We start from the raw sequence: 15,537 nt of genomic DNA on the forward strand, positions 1-15,537 counted from the left end.
AATAATGATAGTAAAGATGATCCAAAATCTTGGAAATAGAATGGAAAAATTCGAGGAACATTTAACAAGGACCTAGAAGAACTAAAGAGCAAACAAACAGTGAGGAACAACACAATAAATGAAATTAAAAATTCTTTAGAAGGGATCAATAGCAGAATAACTGAGGCAGAAGAATGGATAAGTGACATGGAAGATAAAGTAGTGGAAATAACTACTGCAGAGCAGAATAAAGAAAAAAGAATGAAAAGAATTGAGGACAGTGTCAGAGACCTCTGGGACAACATTAAACACACCAACATTCAAATCATAGGGGTCCCAGAAGAAGAAGAGAAAAAGAAAGGGACTGAGAAAATATTTGAAGAGAATATAGTTGAAAACTTCCCTAATATGGGAAAGGAAATAGTTAATCAAGTCCAGGAAACACAGAGAGTCCCATACAGGATAAATCCAAGGAGAAACACACCAAGACACATATTAATCATACTACCAAAAATTAAATACAAAGAAAAAATATTAAAAGCAGCAAATATTAAAAACAACAAATAACACACAAGGGAATCCCCTTAAGGTTAACTGCTGATCTTTAAGCAGAAACTCTGCAAGCCAGAAGGGACTGGCAGGACATATTTAAAGTGATGAAGGAGAAAAACCTACAACCACCATTACTCTACCCAGCAAGGATCTCATTCAGATTTGACAGAGAAATTAAAACCTTTACAGAGAAGCATAAGCTAAGAGAATTCAGCACCACCAAACCAGCTTTACAACAAATGCTAAAGGAACTTCTCTAGGCAGGAAAAACAAGAGAAGGAAAAGACCTACAATAACAAACCCAAAACAATTAAGAAAATGGTATTAGGAACATACATATTGATAACTACCTTAAATGGAAATGGATTAAATGCTTCAACCAAAATCCATAGACTGGCTGAAAGGATACAAAAACAAGACCCGTATATATGTTGTCTACAAGAGACCCACTTCAGACCTAGGGACACATTCAGACTGAAAGTGAGGGGATGGAAAAAGATATTCCATGCAAATGGAAATCAAAAGAAGCTTGAGTAACAATTCTCATATCAGACAAAACAGACTTTTAAAATAAAGACTATTACAAGAGACAAAGAAGGACAGTACATAATGATCAAGGGATCGACCCAAGGAGAAGACATAACAATTGTAAATATTTATGCACCCAACATAGGAGCACCTCAATACATAAGGCAAATACTAACAGCCATAAAAGGGGAAATTGACAGTAACACAATCATAGTAGAGGACTTTAACACCCCACTTTCACCAATGGACAGATCATCCAAAATGAAAATAAGGAAACATAAGCTTTAAATGATACATTAAACAAGATGGACTTAATTGATACATATAGGACATTCCACCCAAAAACAGAAGAATACACATTCTTCTCAAGTGCTCATGGAACATTCTCCAAGATAGATCATATCTTGGGTCACAAATCGATCCTTGGTAAATTTAAGAAAATTGAAATTGTATCAAGTATCTTTTGCGAGCACAACGCTATGAGACTAGATATCAATTACAGGAAAATAACTGTTAAAAAATACAAACACATGGAGGCTAAACAATACACTACTTAATAATCAACAGATCACTGAAGAAATCAAAGAGGAAATCAAAAAATACCTAGAAACAATTGACAATGAAAACACAGCGACCCAAAACCTATGGAATGCAGCAAAAGCAGTTCTAAGAGGGAAGTTTATAGCAATACAATCCTTCTTTAAAAACAAAAAACATCTCAAGTAAACAACCTAACCTTACACCTAAAGCAATTAGAGAAAGAAGAACGAAAAAACCACAAAGTTAGCAGAAGGAAAGAAATCATAAAGATCAGATCAGAAATAAATGAAAAAATAATGAAAGAAACCATAGCAAAGATCAATAAAACTAAAAGCTGGTTCTTTGGGAAGATAAACAAAATTCATAAACCATTAGTCAGACTCATCAAGAATAAGAGGGAGACTACTCAAATCAATAGAATTAGAAATGAAAAAAGGAGAAGGAACAACTGACACTGCAGAAATACAAAGGATCATGAGAGATAACTACAAGCAACTATATGCCAATCAAATGGACAACCTGGAAGAAAAGAACAAATTCTTAGAAATGTACAACCTTCCAAGACCGAACCAGGAAGACATAGAAAATATGAACAGACCAATCAGAAGCACTGAAATTGAAACTGTGATTAAAAATCTTCCAACAAACAAAAGCCCAGGACCAGATGGCTTCACAGGCGAATTCTATCAAACATTTAGAGAAGAGCTAACACCTATCCTTCTCAAACTCTTCCAAAATATAGCAGAGGGAGGAATACTCCCAAATTCATTCTACTAGGCCACCATCACCCTGATACCAACACCAGACAAAGATGTCCCAAAGAAAGAAAACTACAGGCCAATATCACTGATGAACACAGATGCAAAAATTCTCAACAAAATACTAGCAAACAGAATCCAACAGCACATTAAAAGGATCATACACCATGATCAAGTGGGGTTTATCCCAGCAATGCAAGGATTCTTCAATATATGCAAATCAATCAATGTGATACACCATATTAACAAATTGAAGGAGAAAAACCATATGATCATCTCAATAGATGCAGAAAAAGCTTTTGACAAAATTCAACACCGATTTATGATAAAAACTCTCCAGAAAGTAGGCACAGAGAGAACTTACCTGAACATAATAAAGGCCATATATGACAAACCCACAGCCAACATCATCCTCAATGGTGAAAAACTGAAACCCTTTCCACTAAGATCAGGAACAAGACAAGGTTGCCCACTCTCACCACTCTTATTCAACATAGTTTTGGAACTTTTAGCCACAGCAATCAGAGAAGAAAAGGAAATAAAAGGAATCCAAGTTGGAAGAAGTAAAGCTGTCACTGTTTGCAGATGACATGATACTATACTTAGAGAATCCTAAAGATGCTACCAGAAAACTACTAGAACTAATCAATGAATTTGGTAAAGTAGCAGGATACAAAATTAATGCACAGAAATCTCTAGCATTCCCATACACTAATGACGAAAAATGTGAAAGTGAAATTAAGAAAACACTCCCATTTACCACTGCAGTAAAAAGAATAAAGTGTCTAGGAATAAACCTACCTAAGGAGACAAAAGACCGTATGCAGAAAATTATAAGACACTGATGAAAGAAATTAAAGATGATACAAATAGATGGAGATATATACCATGTTCTTGGATTGGAAGAATCAACATTGTGAAAATGACTCTAATACCCAAAGCAATCTACAGATTCAATGCAATCCCTATCAGACTACCAGTGGCATTTTTCACAGAACTAGAACAAAAAATTTCACAATTTGTATGGAAACACAAAGACCCCGAATAGCCAAAGCAACCTTGAGAAAGAAAAACGGAGCTGGAGGAATCAGGCTCCCTGACTTCAGACTATACTACAAAGCTACAGTAATCAAGAAAGTATGGTACTGGCACAAAAACAGAAATATAGATCAATGGAACAGGATAGAAAGCCCAGAGATAAACCCATGTACCTATGGTCGCCTCATTTTTGATAAAGGAGGCAAGAATATATAGTGGAGAAAAGACAGCCTCTTCAATAAGTGGTGCTGGGAAAACTGGACAGGTACATGTAAAAGCATGAAATTAGAACACTCCCTAACACCATACACATAAATAAACTCAAAATGGATTAAAGACCTAAATGTAATGCCAGACACTGTCAAACTCTTAGAGGAAAACATAGGCAGAACACTCAATGACATCAATCACAGAAAGATCCTTTTTGACTCACCTCCTAGAGAAATGGAAATAAAAACAAAAATAAACAAATGGGACCTAATGAAACTTCAAAGCTTTTGCACAGCAAAGGAAACCATAAACAAGATGAAAAGATAACCCTCAGAATGGGAGAAAATACCTGCAAATGAAGCAACTGACAAAGGATTAATCTCCAAAATTTACAAACGCTCATGCAGCTCAATAGCAAAAAAACAAACAACCCAATCCAAAAATGGGCAGAAGATCTAAATAGACATTTCTGCAAAGAAGATATACAGATTGCCAACAAACACATGAAAGAATGCTCAACATCATTAATCATTAGACAAATGCAAATCAAAACTACAATGAGATATCATCTCACACCAGTCAGAATGGCCATCATCAAAAAATCTAGAAACAATAAATGCTGGAGAGGGTGTGGAGAAAAGGGCACCCTCTTGCACTGTTGGTGGGAATGTAAATTGATACAGCCACTATGGAGAACAGTATGGAGGTTCCTTAAAAAACTAAAAATAGAACTACCATACAACCCAGCAATCCCACTACTGGGCATATACCCTGAGAAAACCATAATTCATAAAGAGTCATGTACCAAAATATTCATTGCAGCTCTATTTACAATAGCCCGGTGATGGAAACAACCTAAGTGTCCATCATTGGATGAATGGATAAAGAAGATGTGGCACATATATACAATGGAATATTACTCAGCCATAAAAAGAAACGAAACTGAGTTATTTGTAGTGAGGTGGATGGACCTAGAGTCTGTCATACAGAGTGAAGTAAGTCAGAAAGAGAAAAGCAAATACCGTATGCTAACACATATATATGGAATCTATGGAAAAAAAAAAAAAGGTCATGAAGAACCTAGGGGCAAGGCAGGAATAAAGACACAGACCTACTAGAGAATGGACTTGAGGATATGGGGAGGGGGAAGGGTAAGCTGTGACAAAGTGAGAGAGTGGCATGGACATATATACACTACCAAACGTAAAATAGATAGCTAGTGGGAAGCAGCCACATAGCGCAGGGAGATCAGCTCGGTACTTTGTGATCACCTAGAGGGGTGTGATAGGGAGGGTGGGAGGGAGGGAGGGAGAAGCAAGAAGGAAGAGATATGGGGACATATGTATATGTATAACTGGTTCACTTTGTTATAAAGCAGAAAGTGACACACCATTGTAAAGCAATTATACTCCAATAAAGATGTTAAAAAAAAAAAACTGTATTGGCAGTCCTAACCAAAGTAATTAAGTAAGAGGAAGAAATAAAAGCTATCGAAATTGGAACAAAAGAAGCAAAATATCTCTGTTTGCAGATAACATGATTCTATATAAATCTCATAGAATCCACAAAAAACTACTAGAGCTAATAAACAAATTCAGCAAAGTTTCAAGTTACAAGGTCAACATACAAATGTCAGTTCTGTTTCTATATATCAGCAATGAACAACCTGAAAAGAAATTAAGGAAACAATTTCATTTACAACAGCATCCATGAGAATAAAATACTGAGAAATAAATTTTAACATGGAAGTGAAAAACTACAAAACATTGCTGAAAGACATAAATAACTGTAAAGAATCTCAAGTTCATAAATGGCAAGACTTAATGTTGTTTGAATGTCAATATTCCCCAAAGTGATCTACAGATTCAGTGCAATCCCTTTCAAAATTCAAATGACCTTTATGGTAGAAATCAAAACTGAGCATCAAATTCATATGGAACTGAAAGGGGCCCTAAATGGCTAAACGATATTGAAAAAGAAAACAAAGCTGGAGGACTCATTCTTCCCAATTTCAAAACTTACTATAAAGCTACAGTAATCAAAATAGAGTGGAACGGGCATAAAGATAAACACAAAGACCAATGGTACAGAACTGAAAGTATAGAAATGAATGCAAACATCGACATTGAACTGATATGGCAAAGGTGCCATGACCATTCATTAGGGAAACAACTTTCTGTTCAACAAATGGTGCTGGGATATCTGGATAACTAAATGAAAAGAATAAAGTTTTAGACTCCTGCCTCACTCCATATATTAAAAAAGAAAAAAACTCCAAATGGATCAATGACCTAAATATAAGAGCTAAAGGTATAACACTATTAGAAGAAAACACAGGAATAAATCTTTCTGACTTCAGATTTGGTAATAGATTCTTAGATTGATACCAAAAACTCAAGTAACAAAAGAAAAAAATAGATCAATTTCATAAAAATGAAAAATATTTGTTCATCTAAGGACATTATCAACAATGTGAAAAGAAAACCTATAGGATGGGAGAAAATATTTGCAAATCATGTATGAGGTAAGGGTTTAATATCCAGAATTGTAAGAACTCTTACAATTTAAAGGCAAACAATCCACTTAAAAAATGGGCAAAGAACTTGAAAGAATACACTAGAAGCTAATAAAATTTATTGCATGTAGGATGGTGGCTCAGGGACAAGGGAAGACAAGTTTACATCTTTTTATATTTAAAAGATGTTAAACCATGTGAATGTATTATTTATTCAAACCTTAAAACCTGTTTTTAATGTTTTATTTTTTTAATTACCTAGGATATTGCTATGATCAATCAGTTTACTAAGGGACATTTAAATTGTATTTACATATCAATAAAAAGGTTTATACTGATAAGAGAACACATAAAACGAGAAATAAGAAAAAATAAAAATATTAATCCTTCAATCATGAGACCTTTTTAAAAATATAGATATAAGGAACTAGGGTAAAATATTAAATACATGTAATCCAATATCAAAGGATAAAATGAAATAAAAGTTTTGACCTTTTATGCCCTGGGATTAGTTTCAAAGAAAGGCAAGGTATACTTCATTATTTACCAATTTAGTTTTGAGGGAATACAACTTTGGTATATAATAAATGGTAAATCTTCTGGTAAAACAGAATAAAGTACAAATAATTAAGTAAACAAAGATAAATGATCAATTCTTCATGAAATTATAAGTATATAAATATTTTTAAATATAAAAACCTTAAAATCAGCCAAAAAGTAAACATCATACCACAAATAAAATATATGTGTATATATAAATATGTTTACATATATATTTATATATATATAACTGATTACTGATGATGCAAATTTATAAATATTTCATGCAGTACAATCAGATTTTAGTGGTAGTTTTTTATGATTAAAAAAGGGAAAATTCAAATAAAAAAGCTTAAACTACATCTCATAACAATTAGGTTTCTGTGATATTTTAAAGATTATATTAAGGAAACATAGTAAAAGGGATGCAAACATTAATGCACTGCAATGGATTATGTTACAAGCTGAAAAAGGAAAAGAAGCTCAAACACCATTCTGCCAGGCAGAACTGCAAAACAATCTGAAATTGGACACTGATCCTTCAAGACATAGAAAAATTTCCATACTTACTAATGTCTCAGAGCTATTTTTAAATATTAGGTAAAATAAAACCATCAGCAAGAAAACAGTCATGTTTATCTTTTTTAAATTAAAAATACCTATAGGTATAAAAAATTTTTAAGCTCTACACATACATTTTCTTGAGGATCAGTACAAATTTCTTGCGCTAAACAGATAATTAAGGATAAGCTCTACATGGGTTTTGCCAATGCATTGTGTACCTATCATACTGTAGGTCCCGTGAATTATGATTAAAACCGGTGGTAAATATTAAGAGGATAACAAAAGAAACTTTTATGACACATTCTAAAATATTCTTAACCCATTAAAAGAAAATTTCTGAACTGAAAATTGATTTCATAAATTGAATAATTCAAATAATTAAGCTTGTTGGCAAATAAATCATTCACTGTCATTTAAATGAGATTACAGATAACTTTTTATTAATCTTTTATTGGCTAAATATAACTCTAAAAATAACTTTCTACAGTATTTATGGCTTATAACATAGGCAATGTGTACTAAAATAAATTTGCTACTCTATTTTGGACATTTAAAGCATCTGTCAATAACAGGTAAGCTACAAGAAAAACAAAAAAGGTACTTTCAAAAGTTATTGTAGACAATATTATAACTATCCTATCATCCTAAGACAAGTGTAATTACTGCCAAACAAATACAATAAAACTAACATTAATAATAAGTAACTACGTTTAAGAAAAGTTACATTATTAGTCCCTGTGAATGTTCAATACAAAGCATGTCTATTTCTGAAGACAAATCACGCATATCATATCAAGAGCAGAGATAAAATAAATTAGTTAACTGGTAATGTAAAAAACAGACAGTGTTCATGGCACATAAATGGACCTACAGTAATAGTTAGTGCTGCAAAAGCTAATGATGCTTTAAGCAAAATTGGAAAACATGAATACCATGCAGTTTTACTGAACTCACCTGACAGAGGTGTAAAACCATTCTCTAGGAGCAGAGATGCATGCACAAAAGTAAGAATATGATTGCAAGTAATAGACTTTAACAAAATAAAAATATAACACTAAACTTCAAAATGACAAAAATGGACACATGATGAGATCTGGGGAATGAAAATACTTTTATGTGTCTCACCTCTCTCTTTGCCAACAGCACATTAGGAACAATGTGTGGCAGGCAGCGCCCCAGCATTAACATAACACTTTTCTCACTGTCTGCAATCCGAGACACCTAAAAAACCAAAGAATTAATAAATGATGACACTGGAGAACTTCTGTGCATGATGGTATTGTACTTAAAGTTTATGTTTTGGACCCTGTCACCTCTGTTCCAAACACACATCCAAAATTACAATTTATGATGATGATGATAAAAACAACAATAAGAACAACTGTAATCCCTAACGGGATAAACATTTTTATAGACCAGAAATGGATTTAAAACACTGTTAAGAAGCAAGGGTGAAGACAGGGAGGCTTACAAGGCTTCAGTTCTGGGAACAAACAGGGATAACACAGGACTGGGGCAGCTTCAATGGTTTTTAATTTTGTTCTTGGGGAAAAGGTGCCCACAAAGCTACAGGCTTTGCCTAAGGTGAGAGTAGTTTGTATAATGAAGCTGCATGCAAGGGAAGTCCAAGGGGGCTGACCCAGTCTTACAATGGGGATTGCCAGATTGCATCCAAACCATCCTCTAGCTCTTTCATATTCTTAATGACATTGTGGGACAGAAGCCCAAAAGAGGTGAAGTGGAATCAACCATAAAACAGCTAGAAAGGGAGGAGTGAGTATAAAGATAGGAGAAAAAAAGAAAAAAACCCTCTGAAGATAAGCCTGCAACAACAATTACAAAGGACTTGAGGAAAACAAATCTGAGAGCTAATAAACTCTGAAATCAAAGACAATCAATCCGAACCTAGGGGTAGGACAGAAATAAAGACACAGACGTAGAGAATGGACTTGAGGACACAGGGAGGGGGAAGGGTAAGCTGGGACGAAGTGGGAGAGTGGCACGGACATATATACACTATCAAATGTAAAATAGATAGCTAGTGGGAAGCAGCTGCATAGCACAGGGAGATCAGCTCCGTGCTTTGTGACCGCCTAGAGGGGTGGGATAGGGAGGGTGGGAGGGAGACGCAAGGGGGAGGAGATATGGGGATATATATGTATAGCTGATTCACTTTGTTATAAAGCAGAAACTAACACACCATTGTAAAGCAATTATACTCCGATAAAGATGTTAAAAAAAAAAAGAAAATTACAGACAACCAAAAAAAAAAAAAAAATCCAGATGCCCAGCTTCTCTTGAAAAAGACTGTTATCAGCTATGCCTTGCACAGAGAATCAGCCTAAATGGTAAGTGGGGCTGACATCCAACAGGCACTCATCTGCCACACCAGGTATTTATCCACCAAAAGTAAGGAGTATCATTTTAATTTGCACAAAGGTGATATATAGTCTAGCAATGGCACTATCTTTGGGCCCTCACACACACACAGAAGCAATCACCTGGAAGATTTAGGCAAAGGATGTAAGTTCGAATTTACTACAGTACCCACCACTCCTTATTATTACCCTCTTGCTTCATCATATTATGAGACCTGCCTGGTTTCTTTGTAGACATTTGAGTTTACAGCTTTTGGTCAGCATCAAAAGGAAATAATACTTTTGATTTATTCAACTAAATAACCTAAGTTTAGATTCACTTTGCAGAGGTAGGTTGTTCAGCTCCTGATACCAATGCAAATACTTAGCAATTAGGCTTTACAATCATATAGACCTGGGTAGCTGTCTAACACTGGGAAAGTTATGGGACTTGTCTAAAATTTCCTTATCTGGAAAATTAGACTAATATTACCTACTTTGTAAGTTTGCAAATTAAAATGCAGATTAAATGAGATGACATGTAACATAATGCTTAGTGTGTGTTAGGTATTTTTTAATGTAATTTCATGTTAACTGCTGAAATAATACCCTCACCCTGACCCTGAAGCAGGACCTTATCAGTTATTTCTGGAATCACAAATATTTGTTCAAACTTATTAGACTATAAAGCATAAAGCATGAAGGTGGGGGGGGAAAAGACAATCCAAATGAAATTAAAAGTAGAGTAATCTAAAAATAACTGAAATTATAAACAATATGTACACTTGATTTGGTTTTCTGAATTATACCACAGAGAGGCATATAACCATATGTCGGTAGACATAACAAATTAAAACTAGACTGTAAAAGGCCACTTTAATACTAAACAAAGCTTTAACCTAAAGACAAAAATAATCAACTACTTTCCTTAAAAGTTAAAATTTTAGGAACTATTTCTTAGAGCATTATTTTAAATACTAGATTTGTACTTGAAATAGAGTCTTATCACAATTATTTTTGGGTAAGATGCTAAAAAGAAAAACTGAATGTTTTAAGAAAGTTTGAAAGAATCTGGTATAATTTACCTCTGATCCTAAACGACTATCTGCTGACATTCGACAGAAAGAGAGTAGTGCTTGATGGAAAGCAGGAGACAACTTCCTAGAAGAAAATATTGAATGAAAATGGGACAATACCAAATAGTTACCACTGGCATTTAAGGAGAAAGTAAGTTGCAGGTTATAATTCCCATCCTTGCATGAACCCTAACCCACAAATGTTAACTGAATATCTCAGCCACAAAAGACTTAAAGGTCACTTCAGTGGAAAATTATACTGGGGAAAAGAAATCAGCAATAGATGCTGATCTTAAAAGAGCTTGATGTTATGGGAATGAATGACTTATAAATGTTAGTGGATTAAACCTGAAGTGGTATGGCAGGTCAATGACCACAGAAAGTGTTTGTAAAACCTGAAATGAGGATTTTTTTTTCTTCCCTAATTCTCTATGATCCCAGAAAGGTAAACAGTGGAGACAAAGGTTGACCTGGTATGTTGCTGAGAAGTTTTACAGATCTATATAATGATAATGATAATCCTTAATGTTAGAAACCCACGTAAAAGAATTAAAAATTAAAGATAAATGAAGGAGAGGCTTGTTCAACATTCATGATATATCTCAAAGGAAGTATTTTTGTAATTGAAAATATTACCCTATTTATGTTTAATAAAAAAGGTTAAAACATTTATATTTTTAAAACAACACTGGTCTCTACATAATAGTATTCATAATATTGTAACTATGAGTTGTACTTTATGTGCTCTATCTACAAAGAAAAGGGCTAACACCAAAATTACATAATAGAGGTTATTTAGTATACACCACAAAGTGGCCCCCAGTAACATCTCATTGTGGAGTTACTGTGTCAAAGCTTAAGCCTATTTGCTTGTTATGTTTCCCCTCCCATATTCTTTCAGTGGAGAGAGCTATAATGCATCCAATTGCCTATGCCAGAAAGCCTTTATCCTTCCCTTTCTTTTAATCTCCTAATCCAATCAATCTTTTACTTTCTAACTATCTTGTAAATCTATCCACTTCTTTCTAATACAGGAAATTCAATCATTTCTTACTTGGATTCTTCCAATAGATATCCTACTAGTCTCCTTTCTTCCAGTCTTGCTACCCTCCAATTACCTCTACCCTAGAGGACTCTTTCTAAAACTTAGATGCCATCACGTCCCAACTCTCTAAAATGAGTTAACACGACTTATATGACTTAGTCTTTGCTTAATTCTCCAACTTCATCCGTCATTCTTCTCACTTGCATTCTTTGCTTCAACCTTAATAAATTCTTCTTAGCTCGCAAAGTACACAGTGTTCTCCCTGTACATGCTGTTCTCTCTTAGTGGGAAGACTTCGTCTTATTTCTTTGTCTGGTTAACTACTACTTAGTCATCAGGTCTAAAGTTAGATAATACTTCTTCCCTGAAATCTTTCCTGCTCTGATGCCTAGGTTAGGTGCCCTGATTGTGTGTTCCCAAAGCAAGGTGAACTTCTCTTATATTACTACTCTTCGTACTTATAATAATTATCTGTCAGCCTCTCTCATACTGTAAGGTTTGTAAATGAAGGGATGACCATATGTTTGGTTACCATTATACTCCTCGTTAAGACTGCCTGACATATAGTTAAGAGCTAAAAAAGTTAGTTGAAGAAATTTAACAGTCATCTTTCTCCAGAGAGTGGCTTTGGTGTATCAAAGGAGATATATGGCAGTACTCCTAAACAGTAAGAACTATTACGAATGCCACTGCTATTGAATATCATTTTTATAACTGTATCTTAACCATATTTAATTAAATGCACTTTGAGGATTGGGCTGTGTCTATTTCAACCCCCATAATACCTAAAAATACACACACACACACACACACACACACACACACACACTTAAGCAGGTACACAGAAAGTTGTGGCACATGAGTGGAAAGATTTGCTTGGGAAAAAAAAAATCAAATACTTCTCACTAATAATGAGTACCTTTAAGTCTAAAACAAATTAGTCATGCTTTCCTATTACATCCCAACACTTGGTATAATATTCCTCCATTTAATAGGAGGAGGAGGAAGCATGGCTTTGTGGCTCAGAATGTACCATAGGGTAATTTGTGAGGATTAACTAAGTTAGTATACGTAAAGCGTGTAGAACTGTGCCTGACATATAAAAAAGAACTCAGTAAATGTTCCTTTCTTAACATTTTTCACATTAAAATGTAAATAATTTTAAACACATTTTGTCTCCTCTACTAGAAAACATAATCATGATGGGCAAGGGACCATGCTTTTGTCATCTGAGTTCAATCACTGCAATCCAATAAAAACTAAATGAATTAAGAGAATATTAATGATACAATATTAGTAATGGAAGCAGACACAGGAAAAAGGCCTAAGATTAATAGCTAATCCCCTCTTTAGTACAGGCAACTATTCAGTACCAAAACCTTCTCCTGAGTCTGATAATGACTGTAGAATACAGAAAAGGTAAAAAGCACTGGGTAAAATACAGCACATAAAACATACATATTACTTATGGGTTTAAGTACTCGGCTAAGATAGGACCTATCTCCTTTATGGTCTATTCCTTGTTAATACAATTTAACTTAGTAATTACTTGTGATTTTTATTTTTTTATTTTTTTTGGTGACATGGACTTTGCTATGTGTTAAGTTCATGCCAAACATAAAAATTCATACATCTGATCTGCAAAATAAGAACTGAAACTCTTCTATTTTGACAATGTTCTAAATAGCTGAAAGATGCATTTCAAAACACAGGATGCATACTAACCGATTGGGTTTATCAAAATGGACTGTGCTTTTATTTGATGGAGAAGAAGATGGCATTCCTTCTCTTTCTCTCCTGGGGAAAGAACGTGGGAAATTCTCTTTAGGAATAGTGGAATCAATTTCATCTGATTTTGAAAGATGGATATCCTTGTTTTCTCCCATGTCTGAACTATTTATAACTGAATTCTGTCCACTGTCTTCAGAGTCCTTGTGGGGAGACTGATCCAAAGAAGGCTGAACAGAGTCACAAACTACAGGGCTGGCAAAGTGTTCATTTTTGAGGAAGTCCATTTCACTGTAGAAAGGAAGAGAAATTATCAGAGAATAACTGTATTTTTTTAAAACTTTGGCAATAGCATAAACCTCATAATGGGTTTAATGGTTTAAAAGTATAACATATTAATAGAAAGTGGTTTGGCAACTGATTAATCTCTTCTGCACCATATACACTGATGCTTCATATACCTAGAAGTGCAGCTACAAACACTTATAAAGCATAAAAATGGTTTTATAAACTACGCTTTGGATTAGCACTTAACATTCTTCATTTGCAAAATGGGGAAAATTCTACAGAATTAAGAATTAAATGAAATAACGAATGGGAAATATGTACAACACTAATGTGAAAAGCTATTTTATTACTACTGATACAACTTGGAGAAAATAAAAAATATCTTATTTCTTGGTTCCAAGACATATGCAATTACATGGTTATTACGGGGACAACTTTTTTGGGGAAAAAGGACACTTTAAGTATATAAGCAACTATAAGACTTTTTTCCAGAAGTATTAGGATATGAAAAATTATGTCTTACAACTGAAATGTTATCTTATATATTTATATAATCTGTCAATTTCTTTAAAAACTTTAAGAGGTTTTTTTGGAAATAATGATTAAGTACTAACCTTTCAAGTCTTCTGATTTGTTCCATCAAAGACCATTTCTCACTATTTAATAAACTAATTTTATCTTCTAATTTCTTTACTAGCAAGGAGTTCTAAAATCAAAATGGGAGAAAAACAGAAACTCAAGATCTCATAGTATGCTTTTATGCAGTTTAAACACTTTTTGTGGACTGGATTACTTAGTTAATACCTCTCACCTCTACAGCAGCAGGAGTTTCAAGGGTTGGAGGAAGGTTAACTAAAATTGGTGTCAGAGCCTCTAATTCATCTTCTTCTACACCACTGGCCACATCCACAAGATCTTTCCCAGTCACTTGATGATTTCCAAAATCTCGGTAGAGTTGCAATAAGTCTGGAGGTTTTGGAATGTTTAATCCTACATCATCCCATAGTTCAAAATCCTAAAAGATAAAAAAATAATAATATAAAAAAAATCTATGTGGCAGTTTTATCTTGCATTTTTGAAATTTATCTTTTTTTTAACAACTTTATTGGAGTATAATTGCTTTAAAATGGTGTGTCAGTTTCTGCTTTATAACAAAGTGAATCAGTTATACCTATACATATGTCCCCATATCTCTTCCCTCTTGTGTCTCCCTCCCTCCCACCCTCCCTATCCCACCCCTCTAGGTGGTCACAAAGCACCGAGCTGATCTCCCTGTGCTATGCAGCTGCTTCCCACTAGCAATCTATTTTACATTTGGTAGTGTATATATGTCCATGCCACTCTCTTTGTCCCAGCTTACCCGACCCCCTCCGCGGATCCTCAAGTCCATGCTCTAGTACATCTGCGTCTTTATTCCTGCCTTGTCCCTGGATTCTTCATGACAATTTTTTTTTTTTTTTTTTTTAGATTCCATATATATGTGTTAGCATACGGTATTTGTTTTTCTCTTTCTGACTTACCTCACTCTGTATGACAGACTCTAGGTCCATCCACCTCACTACAACTAACTCAATTTTGTTTCTTCTTATGGCTGAATAATATTCCACTGTATATATCTGCCACATTTTCTTTATCAATTCATCTGTTGATGGACACTTAGGTTGCCTCCATGTCCTGGCTATTGTAAATAGAGCTGCAATGAATATTTTGGTACATGACTCTTTTTGAATTATGGTTTTCTCAGGGTATATGCCCAGTAGTGGGATTGCTGGGTTGTATGGTAGTTCTACTTTTAGTTTCTTAAGGAACCTCCATACAG

General features: G+C 34.3%; 1 protein-coding gene across 4 annotated transcripts in view; it reads right to left on the reverse strand.

Moving 5' to 3' along the window:
• The window catches only part of RELCH (RAB11 binding and LisH domain, coiled-coil and HEAT repeat containing), a 117,151-nt gene that overhangs the window by 66,443 nt on the left and 35,171 nt on the right, over positions 1-15,537 (reverse strand). For 3 of the 4 annotated variants that reach the window (XM_060120958.1, XM_060120957.1, XM_060120955.1), the window contains exons 6-10: positions 14,530-14,733; positions 14,333-14,424; positions 13,428-13,721; positions 10,667-10,742; positions 8,350-8,445 (exon numbers count right to left, since the gene is read on the reverse strand). In XM_060120958.1, the coding sequence (XP_059976941.1) occupies positions 8,350-8,445; positions 10,667-10,742; positions 13,428-13,721; positions 14,333-14,424; positions 14,530-14,733 (762 nt within the window). Of the gene's footprint in view, positions 1-8,178; positions 8,203-8,349; positions 8,446-10,666; positions 10,743-13,427; positions 13,722-14,332; positions 14,425-14,529; positions 14,734-15,537 lie in introns of all 4 variants that reach the window. The other variant, XM_060120956.1, reaches the window with a different exon arrangement.

Source organism: Lagenorhynchus albirostris, chromosome 14, assembly GCF_949774975.1.
Source record: "Lagenorhynchus albirostris chromosome 14, mLagAlb1.1, whole genome shotgun sequence".
In the NCBI taxonomy this organism is placed as follows: Eukaryota; Metazoa; Chordata; class Mammalia; order Artiodactyla; family Delphinidae; genus Lagenorhynchus; species Lagenorhynchus albirostris.